We start from the raw sequence: 21,300 nt of genomic DNA, 5'->3' as shown, positions 1-21,300 counted from the left end.
AGTTACTGTAATCTGGTTACAGGTAGATTCAAAACCTACAGCTACAGGGTTTTTTTATTATTTTAAAGCAAATTAAATATGAAACGTTTGCTCTGAATACTCAGAAAAGGAGAAAAATATCAGAATCTGTACAACTTCACTAAAGAACAAAGAAGTATCTCTAAAGCAGTCCACTAGAAAGTAAGCTTTTGTTTTGAAGTTCCATTTAATTAATTTTTGTCGCTGTGATAAATATCTGAAATATGAATTTATCATTTATCTACAGACTTTCTAAAGCTTTCTTCTAATATTAACAGCTGTATCTAGTGTACTAAAGGAATGCAGACAAACACAAGCCAAATAGGTGTAATTTTTAAGACATTTGTTGCTTCTTCTCTCCTACCATTAATCTTCTGACACAGGTCTCCAATGAACTATCCCCCCCCCCCCCCCCCCCAAATGAAGATGCATTTTTCGTATCTATAAAGCCGTTATCAGAATAATTTCATCCTCCCACTTACTTCTTCCCCCCTCCCCCCAAGTGCATATTTGAAGGGCTTAATAATTTCCAAGTTCTGGTTATATCAAACAGTGAAACAAAAAATAGTATTACCTCTGTTTATATTTTGTTCATCAGGATCTGGAACAAATACAGATTTTACATTGCAAACTGTTATTTGACATAAGAAAAATTTCTCAAATGTCTTCAGTGAGGTGTATTGGGTCTTCTGTCACCCTAAAGTTGGTTGAGATGTCATACTCCTGTTTTATAGATTCTAAAAATGTTAAGTTTCTAAATAAGATAGGAAAAGGGAATTATCTGCTTCTGGACAAACACAGAATACAAAATTATTCCACACATACAATTCTCTTTCTTATCCAAAGAACATTCCTTCTTTCCAGTCTAGGAAAAAAATTTACAAAGAACAAATCACTGTACTCATCTGTATTTCCTCTTAAACTACACAAGCTATTATCAGTTCTGTAGAAACTCTTCTATTTATCTGCTTTAAGATACATGTATATATATGTATTGAGAAAAGCAAGGGAACTAACTGGTATATATTTAAAATAATCTCTGCAAACCACAGAACAAAGATAAGATAAATTCTGTAATTCTTTTTAAGTCCTTGGTTGTCTTTATTTCAAAATCATCTTTAGCTTCTGCTGAATAATGATTCATTTCTGAATGCAAAAGATCATTTAGCTTTGTGTTCTTTATTAAGACTTCATTTAAAAAAAAAAAATAGAATACAGCATTAGTCTTTATTAGTTTTTAGTTCAACATACAGTCCACTTATTCTGAAAGGAGCATTTTGGGATACAATATATTTTAGTTTATTATTGGTGGTTTGTTTAATTGTTAGTTTATAGCAGGTCTTCTGGCCACCACGCTAATTATCAAGCTTCTGCTATTATATATTAAAAACCACACAGACGTCAGAAAATGTTTTTCTAAAAAAGTTAATTTAGGATAAACTATCACGTTGTAGCAAACAAGGTCAAGAGTCCCTTTAAGAAGGAGACTATTTCATTGCCTCCCAGTTTAGATTCTCCATAGACACGGTCCACAAATGAAATAGGAACCTGTTGAAACAAGCAAAACTATTTTTAAGGTTCAAAACCTAAATAATCAGAAATTCTGTAAACAAAAAAATGGCCTTTGAACTACAGCATGTTTAGACATGGGAAGAAAGCAAGCACCAGATTGGCTTCCTTTGTGTCAGTTCTTCTTACCAGTAGCTTTAATGATGCCCCATAGCTGGGGAGTATGAAATTATTTGGTTTATCACCTTTAAAGATGATCCAAAGACATTACTCATTGGCTGGAATGTACACCAGTCAGAACAAACTTAATAGCCTAAGTGTACTAACAGCCTGGGGGCTTAAAATGAACCTTCACCACTTTCCTTGTTAGCTAAATTCAGTACCTTTGAGTCAATGCCTCAAGAAGGCAAAAATCTCCCGCCACCATGAAACAGCACTCTGCTCAAATTCACCACCGGCTAGAAGATGACATCTGAATATGGCAGTTAGTATATATTTTACAAGCAATACCCATCTTTATTGGTCTTTGACTATTTTATAGATTATTGACAGGATTAAAGGGCATTTAACACACTAATTTTCGTTTCCTTACTGAAGTGATTGTACTGTCCAGATAACTCACTACTCATGAGGTGTTAGGAACATACTGCTTTTCAGTAATTTGACCACGTACAAATGACATGACAGGACATTCTGCCAACACTGTATTAGAATATTCAAGAATTCCCATATATGTTTGTATGCAAAACTGAAATACTTCAGGGGCTGAAGAAGTCATAATTGAATTTGCAAAAGTCATTAAAAAATTGGCTTTGCCTTCTGCTGGCAGTTTCAACCAGAAATCATCTGGCAAGTGGAACACAAGAATCACCGCACCCTTGCATCTGTGCCAGGACTGAGGATTTCTCACAGTTCTAGCAGATCAGTCCATAGTAGAAGAGAACCCAGGCCAAGAAGATGGTAAGAAGATACCTAAAAAGGCATGCAGACAGACTCAACAATGACTCTGGCTTTCTCAGTAGGGTCCCTCTGATGATCCCAATAAGCATCCTGGCAACTACAGACAGCTGATCTACAAAGCATGGATAGAAATCACTGAATATGTAGTCAGTGCAGGGTGTCAGAAGTGACATATCCTGACCAGTGATGAAAGAACAGTTAATAAGTCATCTAATAAGAGGCATCCAATCTTTCCCTTCCGTATAGGAATTAACTACCTATGTTGTTTCTGGACTTTGCCTTTCTTGCATAAGAAGTTCTATCATTAGTCTTAAACGAAGCATTTTCAAAAGGGAGTATTCCATGCATTGTGGTACATTTCACATCTGGTGGAACAGTACAGCAAAATGAAACAGAGGTGCATACAAGACTATTCAGGTATAGCTTGTGTCAGTTCATCTCATCGTCCATTTGTTCCTTTTACACTGGCAGGTCTCAATCTTCATTTTCAACTTTGCTTAAGAAATAGTTTTCCCTCACAACTGTATCTACATTTTACAACTGCATAAAAACTCCTATTCTGCCTGTAGAGTTGCAGCACCCACAAACCAGGAATTAGATGTGCAAGTGTCACCTCTTCTGGAGTTTCAGTATTACAATTTGGATAATTATAAAATATAAAGAGATCCTAAATATTGATAAGGAAATACTGTATCAATGTACTTGAAACGTAATGGAAAATTGTCCTGCCCCAGGAAGCTATAATATAAAGATGATACACAGAATAGCAAAAATAACGTCTTATTCATAGGTATGCGTCAGCAATCTGAACACTGTCAAGTTTGTTACAGATATCACAAAGGAAATCTTAAAGACAAGGCTGAAGCAGAATAATGAAGCAACTTCTCAGATGTTAGACAGAACTCTTTCCACATGTGAGAAACCAAAGGAGAAGGGAAGAAGATGCTTACTTGAGAATGTAACAGATTAATTGTGGAGGGTAGTGTAACTGACCCATCACAAAACAGAGCCCATGTCTCAACACTGACTGGGAGACATTAAGCCTAGCAAAGACTGTCCATCAGGCTTTGAAACAGAAGACAAACTTCTTTTATTTGACACTATACAACCAGTAGAGGCACGTAAATAAATGAGCGGCGGGGTCAGATCATAGGCAGAAAAAGGGTCTTTGCAGCAGCAGCCTGAAGAGTTATAAGCAACCCAAGACTGCATTTTTTTTAAAGCTAGAGAAGTGTATTTTACTGTTTTAAAAATGTATAGTAAATAAAACCTCACCTCACCCTAGGTTTCAGTATCTCGATGTATAGATAGGTGAGGATTTAATTCAGCAACATTAGAAAGCAGTATGTGAATGCAGCTGAACGCGAAGACCAAAGAAATTAAGGTCAAACCCCAGCTACAGACAGGATAGTGATGTTGCTCCATAAGCAAGAAAGGTGGAAGAAAAGAGCTTGCTTTATTGTGTGGAAATACTCTACCCAATGTTGATAGAGAAATGCAATACATAAGGTTTAGAGAGAAAGTACCAGGAACAGAATTCTCTGACAATTCACAGTCATGAAAATGATGATGAAGAACTGATTCTGAGATATGGCTGCAGACAGAATTCCAGTGAATCATCTTTAAAGACACCAGCAAGAGCAATTCAATGAAATATAAAAGGCAGCAATCAGACTGCTGGAAATACAGGATCTAACAATTGTTTGGAGTTCCTTTTCAATGACTGTAGACAGCACATTCAAAGAGTTTAGAAGTGGAAAGTTGTGATAGCTGGAAAGTTGGAAAATAACAAGGCAATAAATGACATAGAACAGAATAAATCTGAAATAGAATCAGGTTGCTGGAGAAAACAAAATGATTTGAAGAGACCTAACTAGACATGTCTGTACAATATGAAGGAGGAAAGAAAAGGCTCAGAGCAGCTTCATGGTATATTTTGACTTCTTTCCCTCCTTTGAAGAATGTTGTAAAATTGTATGCAGCTAAAGAAATGGCAAGAGGAAGAAGGAAGGATCTGGTTAGCATATCAGCCAGTGGAAAAAGTAACTGGAATTTCAGATCTGGTATTCACCTGGAAAAGTTGGAAAAACAGAGTTCACATTTGTAATTTCTTGATATCAATTTGAAAATCTTGCTGCTTCTTGGAAGCGCACAAAATTTCCTATGCTCCCAGTAATCTGTATCTACATTTCAATGAAAGCACAACATACTTATCAAAGCTTTTACTATACCTCTCCAATAGTATATCCTAACTGTCTAGCCCGAACAATCATCTCCATCTGGAAGACGTATCCTTTAGAAACACATTTTTCCATTAGTTTCTGTAAGACTTCTTTTCTGTATAACCTGTAAACGATTCCAAAGAAAACGAAACCTGAAGCACAATTTCTGAACTTCAGAAATCAAGACAGTGTGTAGAAATCTTAAGTGTAGTCACTCACTCATATCATTACTACTTTAAAAAAAAATCTTTAACAAAAGTCAAAGGAGCAACAGTTATTGCAATCTAGTCTACTATTTCTTATGCCCTTTCCAAACAGTTTTCATAGTCCTTAGTAAAGAAGGTCTGTCCTTACTCCAGTTCCTTGTTCAGCAGTTTCTTAATTTCAAATAAACTTTATGAATTGCAAACAAGGGCCATACCTGAAACTCCCTGTTAAGTCTGATGCACCTGGTCTCAGCAAAACCTGAGTTAGAAAATTGGCACCACGACTGTGAAAGAAAACATGAATGTCAAAATTGGTCAGTACACAGTTCTGAAAGATCAAACAGAATTTCTAGAAATATGTAAATATCATCCTACTAGCAAAAAACCAGAAACCTTTTATTGCTTAATATGAAACAATGATATTTCTAGTATGTTTTCACTACTAGATTTGACTAATAAATCATAGAATCTTTAAATCAAAACCCAACGTTTTGTTTTTCAAATGTAGATGATTAGTGGATCATTGAACTTCTCTGTGAAGGAGAAAACAATGATTTTTAGAAATTAGGTTTACAATCTGGTTCTTTACGGTAGAGCTGTCAGTACAACTACACGCTAATAGAATACAAAAGAAATAAATTTGACAACAGTCAAAACAACATTGTTCTTCTGACTAACATTCACTGTAAATGGAGAATAAAAATGCTTCCTGGACAAATGTGAGACGGGGATTTAGAAAATCAAGGTTCAGTTTTGGTTTACACTGCTTTCATAGTATGATAATGATAAGCTCCACTGATGAAAAACATTGTGAGATGAAAAAAGCAGTAAGGACTATCTTGCTGAGGGCTATATTACACACTGGTAAGATGTGCAAGTCCTTCACCTTGTCCAGTATGATGTAAAGGGATGCCTCTGCAATGTCCATTCAGCTTACTTCCTTTTTTTGGGTGTATATTTTATTTAGATTCACAAAAGGATGAGCACTTATTCCAGCCATTAAAAACCAGGAGAAATCCAAATACAGTCCCTGTGATTCCATCTCCAGATCAGACTGCTAACACAACTTCTGCTCCTAATTCTTTACAGTAACGTATAAATCAGCATTAACTTACACCTATTCTCTTAAATCAGGTGTGAGAGAGAAAGACTATGCAGAAACTTGTCGATCACCTCCCTGAGATTTTTAAGTCCCTGTAAACCTGAAATGCCAGCCTCCATATGCTTATATGACCTTGACAGAGTCTTCCTCTTTGCTTTTGGGTGAAACCTCTCCCTAGTGTTCACTGTACCTGTTTTCCAGTAAGGTCTAAGTAATGATTTCTTGACATTGATTGTGCCAGATAATTCTCAACTTATGACAAATCAGTGTCAACAGGGGGTTTAGCTAGTAATTGACTGTTTAGGGAAAGGACTTTTAAACTTGACAAAAGTGTCATAGCCTCAGCTCTTTCTTTGGATGATGAAGCTGAAAGACTGTCCCAACCTGATGCCATGCAGATCTGTCCACTGTTCCAACCCATTTCTCAAGCCTAGTCATATTATTACATTCTTTCTTGGTGGGTTTTAACCAAAAAATTTGCAAATCATGCAGCTTCTATTACGTAATATAATTTTGCTGTACACAGTACTATTGACTAAAGACTCAGTTCAGCTCACAGAGATTGAGTTGAGTACTTGGAGTTATTATTTCTAAATAACAAATTTATGTGTAAATATCTAGAAAAATACTAACCTGATTAGTTTTCTTTTCAAATCCCAGCCATATACTCCTCCATTTCCTTTATATCTTGTTCCAGATACAATATCAAAATTGCCTTCTTTCTGCTTTCTGTAAGCAATTGGTTTTATCAGAAAAACAGGAGGAATATTTGTGTGAAAGTACTACAAATTTCAAAATAAGAACAATCATTCTTTTAGTATAAAATCCATATTTCTCAAACCTTTGAACAAATAAGTAGAGGAGAGAGGAAGGCAATAGTTACAGTGGTTATAAGCATTATGCATTCAAAAACCTGTTAACTATTCTGTTATAAAGAGCTATTTCAGGGAATCTTATGATTATCTTTTACCAACTATGTCATAGAATTTCCTAGACTACTTAATAAATAATTTATAAAGACCAGCTTACACCTTTTTAAAGCCTCCCTCTAGTATAAAAGACAGAAGGAATTTAAATACATATTTAAATAGCTAAATTACACAAACCCATAGTAAAGGGCGGTGGGCGGGAAGTCTGGAACTATCCTTAGTGCATACCATGCCCGACTGCTGCAGAACCTTATCTAAAATTTTAGGCCTCCAGTACTACTAAGCAAGAAAGTTGAGAATTATACAGAGTGCTACCCTTAGCCTCCAACGTAATGGCTGTTGACCATCTCTCACAAACTGAAATGTTACAGGGAGGTAACAGGTAGGCAAAAAGGAGAGAAGTATTTCACCAATAATTGAGGACATGGTCCTCTATTCAATATCCCTACGTGCACACACCATGAAATTATTAGAATTAGAAGACAGCATTTATATATATGCTTTTCAAAGCTGAACAACCATTACAAGGAAGGGAAGTACTTAGCCACACATGCTGTTACTTTAAACTTGGAGATTTTGCTCCAGTTAGGAACTAATCATTTTTCTGGATGATTTCGGGACAAATCTAATGAGGTCCAATCACTTTTATTTGAATTCTTGCCTTGCCAATTTTCTTACTACAGCTAGACAGCTATACAAGAATATAAAACTTTCAAATATTACCACACAACAATAAGCGTTCAGAAGTCGTTCTCTCATAATACAGTCGGCACCTACCTGATAAACTCTGGAATAAATTTTGGCTGAAATGGAAGGAAAACAGATCAGAAAAAGAGAAAGGGGTGGGAGGTAAAAAAAAAAAAATTAAAAATAATTTAATACAACATATTAAAAACACAGTACCTAAAATACAGACTTACGTGGTGAGAGAGGTCAGCATCCATAATAACAATAAAATTCCCAGTGGCATGCTTCATTCCATGAATATAAGCAGTGCCTGATGAAAACAGTACAGAAATAATTTCCCTCACTATTTTAACATATGCAATCTTCTAGCCACAGTCTTTGCTTATTTTTCTAAAATCTCTGAGTTATACTAGGAAAGGATCAACTAAAAACTCCTAAAATTTATTTTAAAATGATGTATTGGTGGTCAAACGGTAAAACTATTTTTCTTTTTCCCTACAATTTCAGCACTAGATTTTATAAATATAAACCTTGACAAACCCTACTGCGCTAGAAATGCACAGAGAAACATGATTTAGTAAGTGGGACACTATTTGAAATAACATTTCCAGAAACACCATAGGCACTTATAAGCCATAGAAAACTGGAAATAGGACACAGGCAACAAAATAATCACTGATAATTAGAAAAAACTTGCTTTCTATACTCAGGATTTACTATTAGTAGTATATAGATTTGGGGTTGTTCTTGACACCATGAATTATATCCTGATACCTAATCTGAAGACAGTCTTTTTTTTCTTACTTTAGATTTTGTTGCATTTTATTCATCCTGTATGAACTGCTGTAGCTATCTTGATAAAAGCTAGAACAAGTCTTGCTATTACAGTTTTCCTCAACAGTGCAAATTTCTGATCCAAGTCCTATCGTTCAAAGACAGCACTGCTTCCAAGGGCAGTACAGCAGCACAAGAGATTAAAAACCAGCATATGCTCTTCACTGATCCAAATTACTGGTGTCTTTCTGTTTACTTCATAAGGAATAGATAAAACTGAAAAACTCCCACTCTCAACTGATGTCCTTAGCAGGCACCCTCACACAAAACTAAACTCCTGGTTAATGAACAACCTGTCTTTCCTTTCTTTTCCACGTTGTTTGCAAAGTTACACAGTAGGAGTGTCACAGATTTGTGTATTGTGCATGACTAGTAGGCATGGTACATGAAAAGTTTAAGTTCAGTCAGTTTTAATCCATAATACTGGTCAAATTAGGACAAAGGATGAAAAGGCTGAAAACATAAAAGTAAAGATATGTAAGCTTTTTGGAGTTCCTTAGATAAATGAGAGATGCAGAAAAAAGTATAGAAAGGTGAATTTAAATAGACAATTCAATATCAAAATTAGAATTTTATTGTTATTCAGTGGACTGGAGAAATTAGCTGCATTACTCAGTATACAAGACACCTCAAATGTTTTACTAGCACATGGAAGTGGGGATTACCAAGACATTTAGCAAGAAAGGCAGATACTGATTAACAATAAATCAAACAAGGTATTGCGTTTTATCATTTTCTCCATTCCTATTATAAAAGAGGAGTGATAAGGATACAACATGAATCTTAACAGATGGAAATATCTCCACTTTATTTTAGGGTAGTTTCCATACTACAAGTTTTAATGTCATTTATGACTTCCTAGGATATATGCTTTTTCCTAAAGCAAATAGTGACAAACTTGATTTACGTATTCTGTGAAATATGGCATCAGAGCTATAAAACTGCAGTCCTGCATCACTCCATGCAAATTTTAATGATCAGTCTCAGTGGTACAAGATTGGCTCCCAAATTAGTGAGATTTCTGTGACACTAGTAACTTTTGCAATGTACTTCAAAACCTTCAATTCACTTGTCAGTTAATAGGTGAGACAATACTTTTAGTAGTTTCAGTGCTGGACATCTGTCAGATATGTGGGTTTTTATTTAATTATAGTCATAATTCACATTGAAATGGGTTAACTCTGAAGAGCTCTGTCCAAATATGTGTAAGAAAACATCCCAGTCTACTCTGGAGATTGCACAAACTACGGTCCAAGTTTTGAAGCATCCTGCACGTGGGTAGATTGCACAGAAAATACCACTGTCCCCTCTGGATCAGTAGGTTCCACCAAATATAGCAGCTACTCTTGTAAAAAATTATATTTTTTTTCTCAGTCTAGACCCCTCATTCTAATAATCAGTGAATGCAGTATGGGAGGGAGAGAAGCAGCATGATGTTAGCAGGAACACACAGTTCTACAGAATTGCAGTGACCACAGTTTTCAGGTTTGAGGTTGCAGGGAACTTGTTACAAATACTCTGTGATTTTTGTATGTGTGGTTTTTAAGCTTGCTTGCTTACAAAAAACTTGAAAACGTATATTTCTGCTTTTGGGCTTTACTGTGATTTTTTTCTGGAACTTTACACACTAGAATCAATAAAAGAATACAGCAGATTTTTATTCTTTTTTTAGCACTAACCAGAGTTCATAAGGACTTACCGAGGCCCAACTTTCTTGCTCTGGGTCTCAGAAGCTGCAGGATATATTAAAATATACATATATTACTTGAAGTACAGTTTTCAATTAGTTTTAGCAACACCTTAAAATTTACTATTTTCAAGGTGTAAAAATATTTTAAAATGTACTTTTAATTCTTAGAATTCTAGATAGTATATAAAAATAAATTTAACTGTCAAAATACAGGAGAAACAAATCATTATATTAAACAGGTATTTGATCAGGTCATATTTAAAAAGAAACCCTTTTTAAGCTTTACTTCGTAGTTCTGCAGTAAAAAACAAAATTAAAAGCACCATCTTCGTAACTAAAGGATTTCTTCAAATTCCACTATCTGAAATACAGTGGTAAATCTGAACAACAGTCTCCCCAGCACCATTACTTTTAAGGAATGACAAACACTAACAGCAAATATTTTAGCAAGTTTCCCGAAGTGATTTAGCATACTTTCGGTACTGAATATAAATTTCAAGATTTTCATGTGCATACAGATATAACCCATGAATAATGAGCATATAACAATATTATTCTTTCAGAATATGAGTGACCAAGCTTTAAAAGTGTGCCAAGTATCCTCAGCTCCCGTACGGCCGTATGAAGTGCAGGGTGAGAAGCGGGCACCACCACTAACAAAAGAGGAATCTAACTTTTAGATCATCACAACAGTAATTTAACCTTCAACTCTTCCTAAAGTGCCTTTGATATAAGTCAGCATTTGGGATGGGGAGGGTAGACATTTAAGCAGTCATCTAAATATACTTCAGAAACAAATTTTAAATCTCACTTTTAAATCTTGGCTAATTTTGATGCATTATCTGAGAGGCCATAAGTAATGTAATTCAGAGAAGGACATGGCTGTGAAAGAGTTAGCAATCATTAGTGCTTCTGCTGATTTGATATTTTGGTTTCTGGGTCTTTTTCCCATAGAATTTTTTTTTCCTTTAATAAATAGTTACATTTGAACATTAAAAAAAACCCAAAAACCAAAACCACTTTGATTCCTCATCTACTTCCTTGAGCATGTTGGCCTCTCATTAAGTGAGCCTCATACCACGTTCAGTAAGCATAATGTAGTAAGTGAGAAGCCCCATGGAGTTATTTGGACGACAACTCCTGAGCAGAAATCAGACCAATGATTTTGCTCAGGAAACTAAGAAAAGAATTTCAGGTAAAAACCAAAACCAAACCAAAACCCCCCCAAAAACAGAGAGCAAAGAAAATTGACCTAATGAGAAATCACAGCTGATTTACACTTCTGCAGTAATATCAGTGTGAGCTGATGGTGGTGCCTCCGTATAATTCCACTCAAGTGTGCTTGGCTCAGCACTGCTGCAGGTGCTGGTCCACAGATTAAACTTCAAAATTAAACTCTTAAGCAGTGAGGAAAGGTCAGTTAACTATCTTAAACTTCTCTATTACTAATTACACAGTAATAGATTAAGAAAGAATCTGACACTGCTTACAGCACAAAACTGTGACAAACTATTCAGTTCGGGGTTTTACACTGTTCTGTGATAAAGCTTTTATTGCCCCTCCAAAAAAAAGTGGCTTTAATGGCTCATAAAGACTAAATAAATGATGTTATCTTCTTGTATATAATTGATGGTTACACAGTAATACATTAAAAAGAAAAAAAAAGTCCTGTTATTGAGGAATGCAACTAGACAGATTAAAAATAATTCACAAGACCAGACTAGCTTTCATCTCTCCAATTTCGCTATTACTGCAGTCACTTAAAGTGAAATTAAAGTTTATCCAAACCTCATCTCTCCCTCAGGCATGCACAAAGCACGCTGACAACCGCTATTCATTACTCATTAGCACACAGCACTACACAAAGTGTTGAAAACATTTTGCAAATATTAATTCATGACTCTGCATGTTAGTTCATAATGCTGCTAAGCAGCTGCACGACTATCATAATTTTAGATATCTCTAGAGTGGTGTACAAAAGTGACATAACTTGTTTAAGGATGTAAAGAAAGTGCAGAATCCAGGCGCTCCGTTCCTGTTTCCAAAGGACTTCAAGTACTTTCCAATACAATAAAAATGAAAAAAAGGTAGAGAATATACAACTCACTATTTTATCTGATCCATATATCTTTTCCAATTGTTCAGCAATTTCCTGCGTCCCATCTGGGCTTCCATCATCTATGATGATAATTTCAAAATTGTTTCCACTGAAACGAGAATTATTTTTAAACGAGCCAATGGAAAACCCAATTTCACCACCTATGCCATTTTGAAAACATAAGACTAGAATACAAAATTATTTTCTGACAATTCGAGGTACACGCTACAGTCATTCTTGTAGCTGTAAGACTATACTTATAGCGACAGAACGTGACTCAACGTCACTGTTTCACGTCTCAGGCCGCAACTGCTTCACAGCACGCTGCGGCAACACAAACCCTCAGCCTGACCCCGGCGTTCAGTTCTGGCCTCAGGACTGCGAAAGCTGGAAAGCTAAAACCGCCTCTGCGCTTCCACCTGCCCACGCTCTCCAGGGGCCGGGGCAGAACGGACCGCAGCAGTTTCGTTTCCCTAATTAACCTCCGGGAAGAGCCGTACTCTTCGCCGGCCGGGCTCCCTCCCGCCCGCAGAGCGGCGGCCCGGGCGGAGGGAGGAAGGGAGGGGGCGAGGGAGCTCAGCCCCGGCCCGCCGAGGGACCCCGGGGCCCTCACCCCCGCGGCCGGTACCTCTCCCGGAAGGTGCGCGCCAGGAGCCAGACGACGAGGGGCAGGTTCTCCCGCTCGTTGTAGGTGGGCAGCAGCACCGAGAACTTGTCGGCGCCGCCGGCCGCCATGTCGGCGCGCTGACGTCAGCCGGAACCGGCGGGGACGCGCCGCGGCCAATCAGCGAGCGCGGCGCGACCGGAAGCGCCGGAAGCCCCCTCGGCCGGAAGCGGAAGCGGCGGGTTCTTTCTCGGCTCGGTTTGCCGCGGGCCATGGCGGGCTGCGCGGAGGCGGCGCGGCTGAGCGCGGAGATCGACCAGCGGGAGCAGGAGCTGCGCGGCTTACGCGAGCGGCTGGCCGCCGTCCTGGCGGGGGGTGCTGCGGGCGACGGTGGGGTCGCCGAGGCCACCGAGGCCGAGCGTGCCGCCGCCTTTCCCGGCGAGCTCCCCCCTCTGCCCGCCCGGGCCTCTCTGAGCGCCGCCGACATCCTGCGGTACAGCCGGCAGCTGGTGCTGCCGGAGCTGGGCGTGCGGGGGCAGCTGCTCCTGGCCCGCTCCTCCGTGCTCGTGGTGGGCTGCGGCGGCCTGGGCTGCCCGCTGGCCCAGTACCTGGCAGCCGCCGGTGTCGGCCGCCTGGGTCTGGTGGATCACGACGTGGTGGAGACGAGCAACCTGCACCGGCAGGTGCTGCACGGGGAGGCCCGCCGAGGGCTCCCCAAGGCGCTCTCCGCCGCGGCGGCCCTGCGACTGCTGAACTCCACGGTGCAGTACGTGCCCTACTGCGGCGCCCTGAGCCCTCGCACTGCCCTAGAGCTGGTGCGGCAGTACGACGTCGTCGCCGACTGCTCCGACAACGTCCCCACCAGGTACTTGGTGAACGACGCCTGCGTCCTGGCAGGGAAGCCCCTGGTGTCTGGCAGTGCCCTCCGGCTGGAGGGGCAGCTCGTCGTGTACAACTACCAGGGAGGGCCCTGCTACAGGTGTCTCTTCCCCAAGCCCCCTCCACCAGAGACGGTGACTAATTGTGCGGATGGGGGAGTGCTGGGTGTCGTGCCGGGCATCGTGGGGTGCATCCAGGCCTTGGAAGTGCTGAAGATTGCTTCGGGAATGGGTTCCTCCTTCGGTCAGTTCATGCTGATGTTTGACGCCCGTGAGGGGAGATTTCGCAACATCAAGTTAAGACCAAAGAAACCGGACTGTGCTGTTTGTGGTGACAATCCGTCTGTCACCTGTCTTCAGGATTATGAGGCATTTTGCGGTTCTTCTGCAACAGACAAGTGTAGGACTTTACATCTGCTGTCCAGTAAAGACAGGGTGTCTGTGGAGGAATACAAAAAACTGTTGGATGAGCAAGTTCCTCATGTGTTGTTAGACGTTCGTCCGCAGGTAGAAGTGGATATCTGTCGCCTGGTACACGCTGTCCACGTTCCTTTGAGTAAATTAGAAGAGAAAGATGAAGAATATCTGGAATATTTAGAAAAAAGAATTTGTGAAGAAAAGCAGAGAACTAATGGCCAGACATCTTTTCCTGTATATGTTGTTTGCAAATTAGGAAATGACTCCCAGAAGGCTGTAAGAATTCTGCAGGAGTTACCTGTCAGACAATTTGGCTCTGTGTTAGCTAAGGATATTAAAGGGGGGCTCATGGCTTGGGCCAGTAAAATTGACCCAACATTTCCTCTGTATTAGAAGTTTACATGGTGAAAAAAAAGTACAAATTTTCTTAGTTAATTCCATAGGGTTTAATCTTCTCTGTGTAATGACTATATCATGTGGATAAAACAGGACATAGAAATACCATGCTGCTTTTTTTAATGGTAATTTTTTTTCAAAAAAATCATGTATTTTTGTAGATGTCTGATTATTTTTTTAAAAATGTGAAACTGTCCATGGAAATGGAAAGAAATTTGTTACTTGGTTATTGTTTAATAGTGAAAATGTGGAATAACTACTTAATTGTGCATGTGATAATTGAGCATGACTCTTAGTTAGTAATTATAGCCTAGAGAATGACAAAGCACAGCAGTCAAGTGTTGAAAGTTTTTACTTGTTCTCCTAATTGCCTAACAAATTGAAACAGTGCATGCAGTGATTAAAAACACCCAGCTAACTGTTACTCTCTAGCTGGTCAGTAGCACTATTGAGCCTATCAATGCTGACAGGACTGTTTTGGTCAACATCTTTTAGTTCTCTGTCGAAGCATGAGAAGTGCCCACTTCAAATAACAGCACCTGCAGCAAGGGTGTTCTGTTAAGAACTGCCAGGGCCATCCATCCGCAGTTGTTGGCTGGCAAAAAAGTGTATTCCCTGACTTGTATAGAGAAACCAAGGTTAAATGTTAATAAGACGTAAGAGTGAGCCCACAAAGTTTGTAAAACATAGAGAAAATGCTTTTGTGAGGGCTTAGAGTTCAGAGCTTGAGACATGAAAAGGTGAGAGAGAAAAAATTAGATATGGGGCCTCCCTTCTGCAAGTACAAAGACATATTTTGTAAGTTTTCTCCCTGTTTGTTGTGATAGTTGCATGTCCCTAGTTGTACTGCATTATTTTGTTAACTGGCATGAAGAGCTACGCATATCTAAAAAGTTCTCGTAGATGAACTGAATGAAAAGAAAGAGAAATAAATAGCTTCTCAACAGAGAGTTGCCTGAGTCCTCATCACTTAAGCATAGTAATTATTTTCTTATTATATTAATTAAGGTATGGATTTCCTTTACTTCCTGAGGAGGAAAAAACCACCTGTCATGACTAATCTTTGCATTATACAAGGGCAAAAAAAAACCCAACAAAAAAAGAATAGTACCATTATAATTAGTAGTTGAAAAGGCATATTTTAGTAAAATAAATTTGAGAACATCTACACCGCCTACTTTATTATAAGATGCCATGGGTTCTAGCAATAATAATCTTAGTCTCTTGTGAAGGAAACAGTTACGTGAATTTATAAAGAGAGAGTCGTATCTCTTGCACTTTAGAGGACAAAGAAAACATTGAAGGGCATGACTTAAAGTAAGCATTAGTGCCTTGTGGTGTGTAGTAAAAATGTCATCAGTCAAGACCTTTTAAGACAGGTTGTGGAGGCTTGGTTCAGTCAGAACATCTGAATTCTGGTGGGTTTCAGCTTTTGGGAATTAGAAACCAGAGGGACTTGTTTGAAATGCCTGACTTATGTTTTCATTTTTCTTTCTTTACTGTGATGTCAAGAAGAGACTGAAACATAAAAGGTAACGGTAGCAACAATTCTCTAATACCCAACCTTCCAATGCCAAACAACGGATGGTATGTCACATATCCCCCTGACCTGAAAAAGTGATTCCTTTTCAGTCATTCAAAGCAAGGTCAACCTTTGGACTTGGGGAGAAGGGAAAGACTTTTTGAGTCTAAATCTGAGTGTTACTTCCAGTGGATGGAAATCATGTGTAAATTTTTTTTTCTTTGTTACAACATTGTAGCAGCAGATGTACGCAAATTCTGTGAAAGAAAAAGGAGGTCACACTAAAGCCTGTGGTGTTTAGTGGAAGATTTTTTGTAGCAAACTTGTAACTGCATTTCTTGAAGCACATTTTCAAGCAGGAAACCAGACTGTGGGTCTTTAACTGGACTGTGGGTCTTTGTGCTGTATAGAAAACAATTAACACCTCAAGGATCTGGAGAACTCTGTGGAAAAATAGTGATAAAGATGAATGAAAATGGACTAAAACCATAGAATGATATCAGAACTGGCAAAAAAAGTAAATGCATCAAGTCAGACTGTTGAGAGACAAACTTTCAGGATCTTTTCTATTAAAATGGCTTTTTGGAAAGATGATTCTTGTCAATATGTAGGGACTAAGGACCAAAGTTCTTATACGAGTACAGCATGTAAAATATATCTGTTATTTTTGCCTAAAGAGAGTTTTATGCAAAACTAATTGGTCCATACAATATGGAGATGGTTATTCTAGAAGGGACTAGTGGCTCAGATCTGATCTTGAGGGATTATGGAAAATGTATGTTTCTTTGGGAAAAAAAAAAAGTGTTCTCTTCCTTGACTTAGGATAGCAATTAAATTCTCAGCAAATATGAAGACATCTGACATGCATCTTAGATAAAGATGGGGTCCATCTTTACATGCTGGGGCTTTTTTTTTTTTTTTCCCCTTTGCTTGCTGAAGTAATATACAAGTCTTCCTGTAAATACAGTCCTCACGCAGTGCTGGACTCTTTGGAGATAGGCTGAAAAATCAAGGGTTATAGGATCATAACTAAGCCAAAACCATTCCTATTGTTGGAAACTTATTTTTTGTTTTGACTTTCTTTATTTCTTGAACTCTATAAAACATGCAATGGTTTCTCTGTTCACCAGGAAGTAAGATAGCAGAACTCTACTTAGAAATTCTAAGAGAAGCAATAAAACTGTATTATTTTGTATTGCTGCCAAAGTACTGTCTAAATATTGGTACATTGTGACATTGTGAATGAAGATAAGCTGCTTTATTCAAGAAGCTTATAGTGTAGTTGGTCTAAGATGTGTTATCAGAAAGGATAAGGTCAGTCAGCAGAGTGTATTTTTCTCTTCGTCCTTCACTCTTGATGTTGTGAGGTTGTTTCTTGCTTGTTTGCTTATATTCTCTTTTAAATGGCTTACTAGAATTTGGCACAGGAACTAAACAGGAAACAGCTTCCTGTTAGAGGTTTAGGATAATAGAAAGTAGCTGCAGCATTTATTCTGAATTGCTGTATTTTAATGTCTCCCACATGTAGGTCTATGGGATAGCCTCATGGTTCAGGCACAGAGTTAAGTATCTAACCTTGTTTTGACCTGGGAGATGGTTATTATTTTAAGGCAAGACAAATCAAGCTGCTCTAGCCTTTCAGGCAAGTCTGAAAGATGTCTACATACAAGGTACTAATGTGCCTTGATAAGCTAAAATCATCCTTACTTTGGTAGCAGGAGTCTCCCTTATCTCAAAACTCCAGTAAATTCAGCACTGACCTACTATCAAAGTGTATGATTTAAAAAAAATCCCCTGACAATTAATGCAACTATTTGTAGATAAATGTATAAAGGACATGTCCAAAACTAGTTCTTGAAGTTCATATACCAGAATTTTAGGTATGTGAGCATCTTTATGATTATCATATTTGTAAGCATAATTTCTAATAAAAACTTAACAGTTCAAAACAAAACTATGCACTAGATGCTTAAAATACTGCAAGCACAAGTTTGTCTCTTCTTAAATAAGAAAGTTGTAAGCTGTCCTTTGTAAAACTCCATCAGGAAAAAAAATTTTAAGGACGTTTGCTAGGTGGCACTGCAACTTAATAAACCAAATCATTCTCTAGGTTGCAGATGGAATTCAACCTTAGCAAGAGCTGACGTTCACTTGTAAAAATGCGTTGTTGTACGGTTCTTTTGAAAAAAGACTGGAGAAATAGAATAAAATGGAGCAGGGCAATTGAGTAGTAAGTACAATATTCCAAGAAAAAATTATAATGGAAATTATCTTTCTAGGGTAAGTTTTCAAAGCATTGTTTGTTTCAGAGACTTAACCCGAGTTGTTTTTCATGTGCTATTTCAAAATGCTTTTGCAGCCAAAATGGATAATTGTACAGAAAAGGGCTATTAGAAACACTAGCACAAAATTAAACATAGATTTTAATTCACTGCAGAGTCACTGCTAGCACATTCTTAACATTACTGAAAAGCATTGCAGATTTTCTTACCTGGTTAGGGCAGGGTTTTTTTGAAAAGTCAAGGTTTTTAGTGTTTTGTCCTTCTTGTTTTGTAAAACGGAACTTAAGGCATAAAATCTAAGAAAAACCAAAAACCACTAAGTCCGCTAAGTGAGAGAATCCCGACACAACAAATGGGATTTCTTTGGAGACCAAGAACTGAACTTGCAGACCTGATGTATCAAAACAAACCCGTAGAAATATCTGTGCCCAGAGGTCAGACCCGTTCCTGTGGTAACGAAACTAGGTTGTGAACCTTAGCATCTCACACAGTACTGTAGAAACATTTGATGACTGTCTTTAGTATTTAAAAGATAATCCTGCAAGTGTGTTCAGTGCACATGTCATGAATTAGCTTTCTAACAGCAAGCTGAAGTTTTGTAGAACCTTCAGATAACAAAAGCAGTAATGGGCTATCCTCTTCTAGCTCTCTAAAGAAAAGTGGGATAATAAAAGTGATGAAACAAGGGGATGAAAATAAGCATATTCATTTGTTTAAAGCTTCTATAATTGTAAGCATCTTTTAACTCAGGATTTGTTAAAATAGATTTGAAAGTTTTTCTTTTTAGAACCTTTAGCTTCATGTGTGTTAGTAAGCTTGTATTCCTTTAAAGCTGCAATTAAACACCTGCATTATGCTAGCAGTGGGGTGTCTGGCAGACCTCTTGGTTCATGGGTATAAATCAAAAGGAGAGCTCTTGTGAAGTCATGGCACTTGCATCAGTTTGAGTGCTTGTGATTTTCATTGAAATGCAGGTGCTGGTCAGAATATAGAATGAAAAGTTGGTGTATTTGTTTTTTCCTGCAGTAGACTGTCGCAGTATTACATATGAAATGGCTTAAATCATGTCCTGGTTAATTAGGTGAGTTGTTGTGAAACTAGGTCATTCTATCACCAGAGATGAAAGACTTGCTTATCACTGTATATTTTAGAAAAAGGTTGAGTCATTACAGTGTTAGCATGAACTTTATTGGTGTCACTTGATTTATGCGTGTCTCTGACTTACTAGCTCAGTGTTTGAAGCAGAATTAAGTAACCTGAGAAAGAGGAACAGTGGGTACTATAATGTTTTGATAAAATTCCCAGCTGGGTTCAGCCAGTATGTGTGCACAGGCCAGGGCAGTGTTTCTCAGCTGGTGGTCTATAAAATTGTAGTGGCCTCTTAAGACATCAGAAGATGATCTTTATAGTGACTGGGGAAAAACATGCATGTGTTCCAGTGCATTTGAACAAAATGCAGCAAAATAGCTTAACACTCTTGGGAGCAAACCAACAAAAAACCCCCTGCTGTTGAGATCCCCTTCACCCCACAGCAACTGATTTCTCCAGAAGGTACTGGGCTTCTTCTTTTGCCTGGATATAATCATGTCTGTGACTGACAAATATTGCACTCTTCAGGAGAAAAGATTTTTGTTCATGCAGACAAAAGTTTATGAAGAGTTTATTAACATTTAGGTGCCAGATGTAACAAAAAAAAAACCCAAAAAACTTGCAAATTAAAGATACTAATATTTTTGATGTCAGGTATTACTTTTAATGGAACTTCTAGAAAGTTCTTTGAAAATCTAGGAACATAACCAAGAGTTGTCCATAATTTACATCCTTGTAATAGTTAATTGCTACTACGTTTACTCTGATTCACTGGTCAAATTCATGCTGAACACCGTCATTGTGTCAAAAGTTTAGTCCTAATAGCATTCTTACAGAATCTGTGTTGTATGACTGCTGAAGTCATTGGTTGGTGGTTTATTCTTTTTACAAGACTTTAATCTGAAGCTGCTCTGCTGGGGCCTGCTTATGTCAGTGGGAAGGTTGTTATGATACGCTTGGAAGAGCTGTGGATCAGAATGTGACATGGATTTGCTTTTTCTTCTGGAATAAGAGTATATTTAGCCCCTGAGTTCCTTCCTGTGTGACACTGAAAGCTTTTGCCTTTTATTGCCATGTAATCACCTAATAGTAATAAAAGGTGTGAGCTGTTTCTTGTGGGAGAAGAAAAATATGTTGACCTACAGCAGGTCACGTTTGTCTGAGATCATCTGAGAAGTACTCTTACCTGAGTAAGAGGAAACTAAAGAGGAATAATGTCATTTCATTTACAAACCATTTTCGTATATTTCAGAAAGAACAATTACCTTGTAAAATGTAATGCCTTACAGCTTGCGGCTGCCTTGTAAATACAAAGATCTTAAATTGCATCACTGGTTAGTAAAACAAATACACTAAAACACAAAGCTTCAGAAGGAAGCTCCTCAACTTCACTTGTTTGTTTTTGCTGTAGGCGATTAATTGGTTTCTTCACAGTGCTGATAATGATAAGACACTTTGGATTACTGGTCCAGCTTGCAGTTTGCTTGCAGTTTACTGAAATCTGGTGAAGAACAAGAGAGTAAACAGTAACAACATATTCTGTGGTTAAAATGCATGCCTGCAAACAGGCTAAGTTTTAGCAGATAGTTTGCACTTAACCTGTTTAGTAATGTGAAAATTTGCTGCCTATTGGCAAATGGTTTCTCAATGAATATGCTGAATGTTACCTGTTTTACAGGCATCAGAAACATGGATCCGTTTTAGTGAGTGCAAAACAAAGTACAGCCTGGCACCCCAGGTTGTGGTGGTGACAAGCCCTCGCAGCTGTGGAGCTGTGTAACTTTATTGCTGACACCAAAGCATAACTAGCACATCCAGGCTTGCAGTGGTTAGTCAGGTAAGTTAATTGGTATGTGA

General features: G+C 38.3%; 2 protein-coding genes across 2 annotated transcripts; one reads left to right on the top strand and one right to left on the bottom strand.

The window, feature by feature from the left end:
* Positions 1-1,219: 1,219 nt before the first annotated feature.
* Positions 1,220-13,020, bottom strand: DPM1 (dolichyl-phosphate mannosyltransferase subunit 1, catalytic). The gene is made up of 9 exons (XM_069805106.1): positions 12,884-13,020; positions 12,265-12,364; positions 10,167-10,200; positions 7,867-7,943; positions 7,724-7,749; positions 6,651-6,746; positions 5,131-5,199; positions 4,719-4,833; positions 1,220-1,566 (listed from the first exon to the last, which is right to left on the bottom strand). The coding sequence occupies exons 1-9, from the start codon at positions 12,988-12,990 to the stop codon at positions 1,462-1,464; spliced, it is 729 nt and encodes a 242-aa protein (XP_069661207.1). The 5' UTR covers positions 12,991-13,020; the 3' UTR covers positions 1,220-1,461.
* An 82-nt stretch (positions 13,021-13,102) lies between these two features.
* Positions 13,103-20,554, top strand: MOCS3 (molybdenum cofactor synthesis 3). Its single transcript, XM_009916025.2, has one exon. It carries the CDS (start codon positions 13,132-13,134, stop codon positions 14,545-14,547), a length of 1,416 nt encoding a protein of 471 aa, XP_009914327.2. The 5' UTR covers positions 13,103-13,131; the 3' UTR covers positions 14,548-20,554.
* The last annotated feature ends 746 nt before the right edge of the window (positions 20,555-21,300 follow it).

Source organism: Haliaeetus albicilla, chromosome 2 (genome assembly GCF_947461875.1).
Source record: "Haliaeetus albicilla chromosome 2, bHalAlb1.1, whole genome shotgun sequence".
In the NCBI taxonomy this organism is placed as follows: Eukaryota; Metazoa; Chordata; class Aves; order Accipitriformes; family Accipitridae; genus Haliaeetus; species Haliaeetus albicilla.
This window is presented reverse-complemented; position numbering and strand designations above follow the sequence as displayed.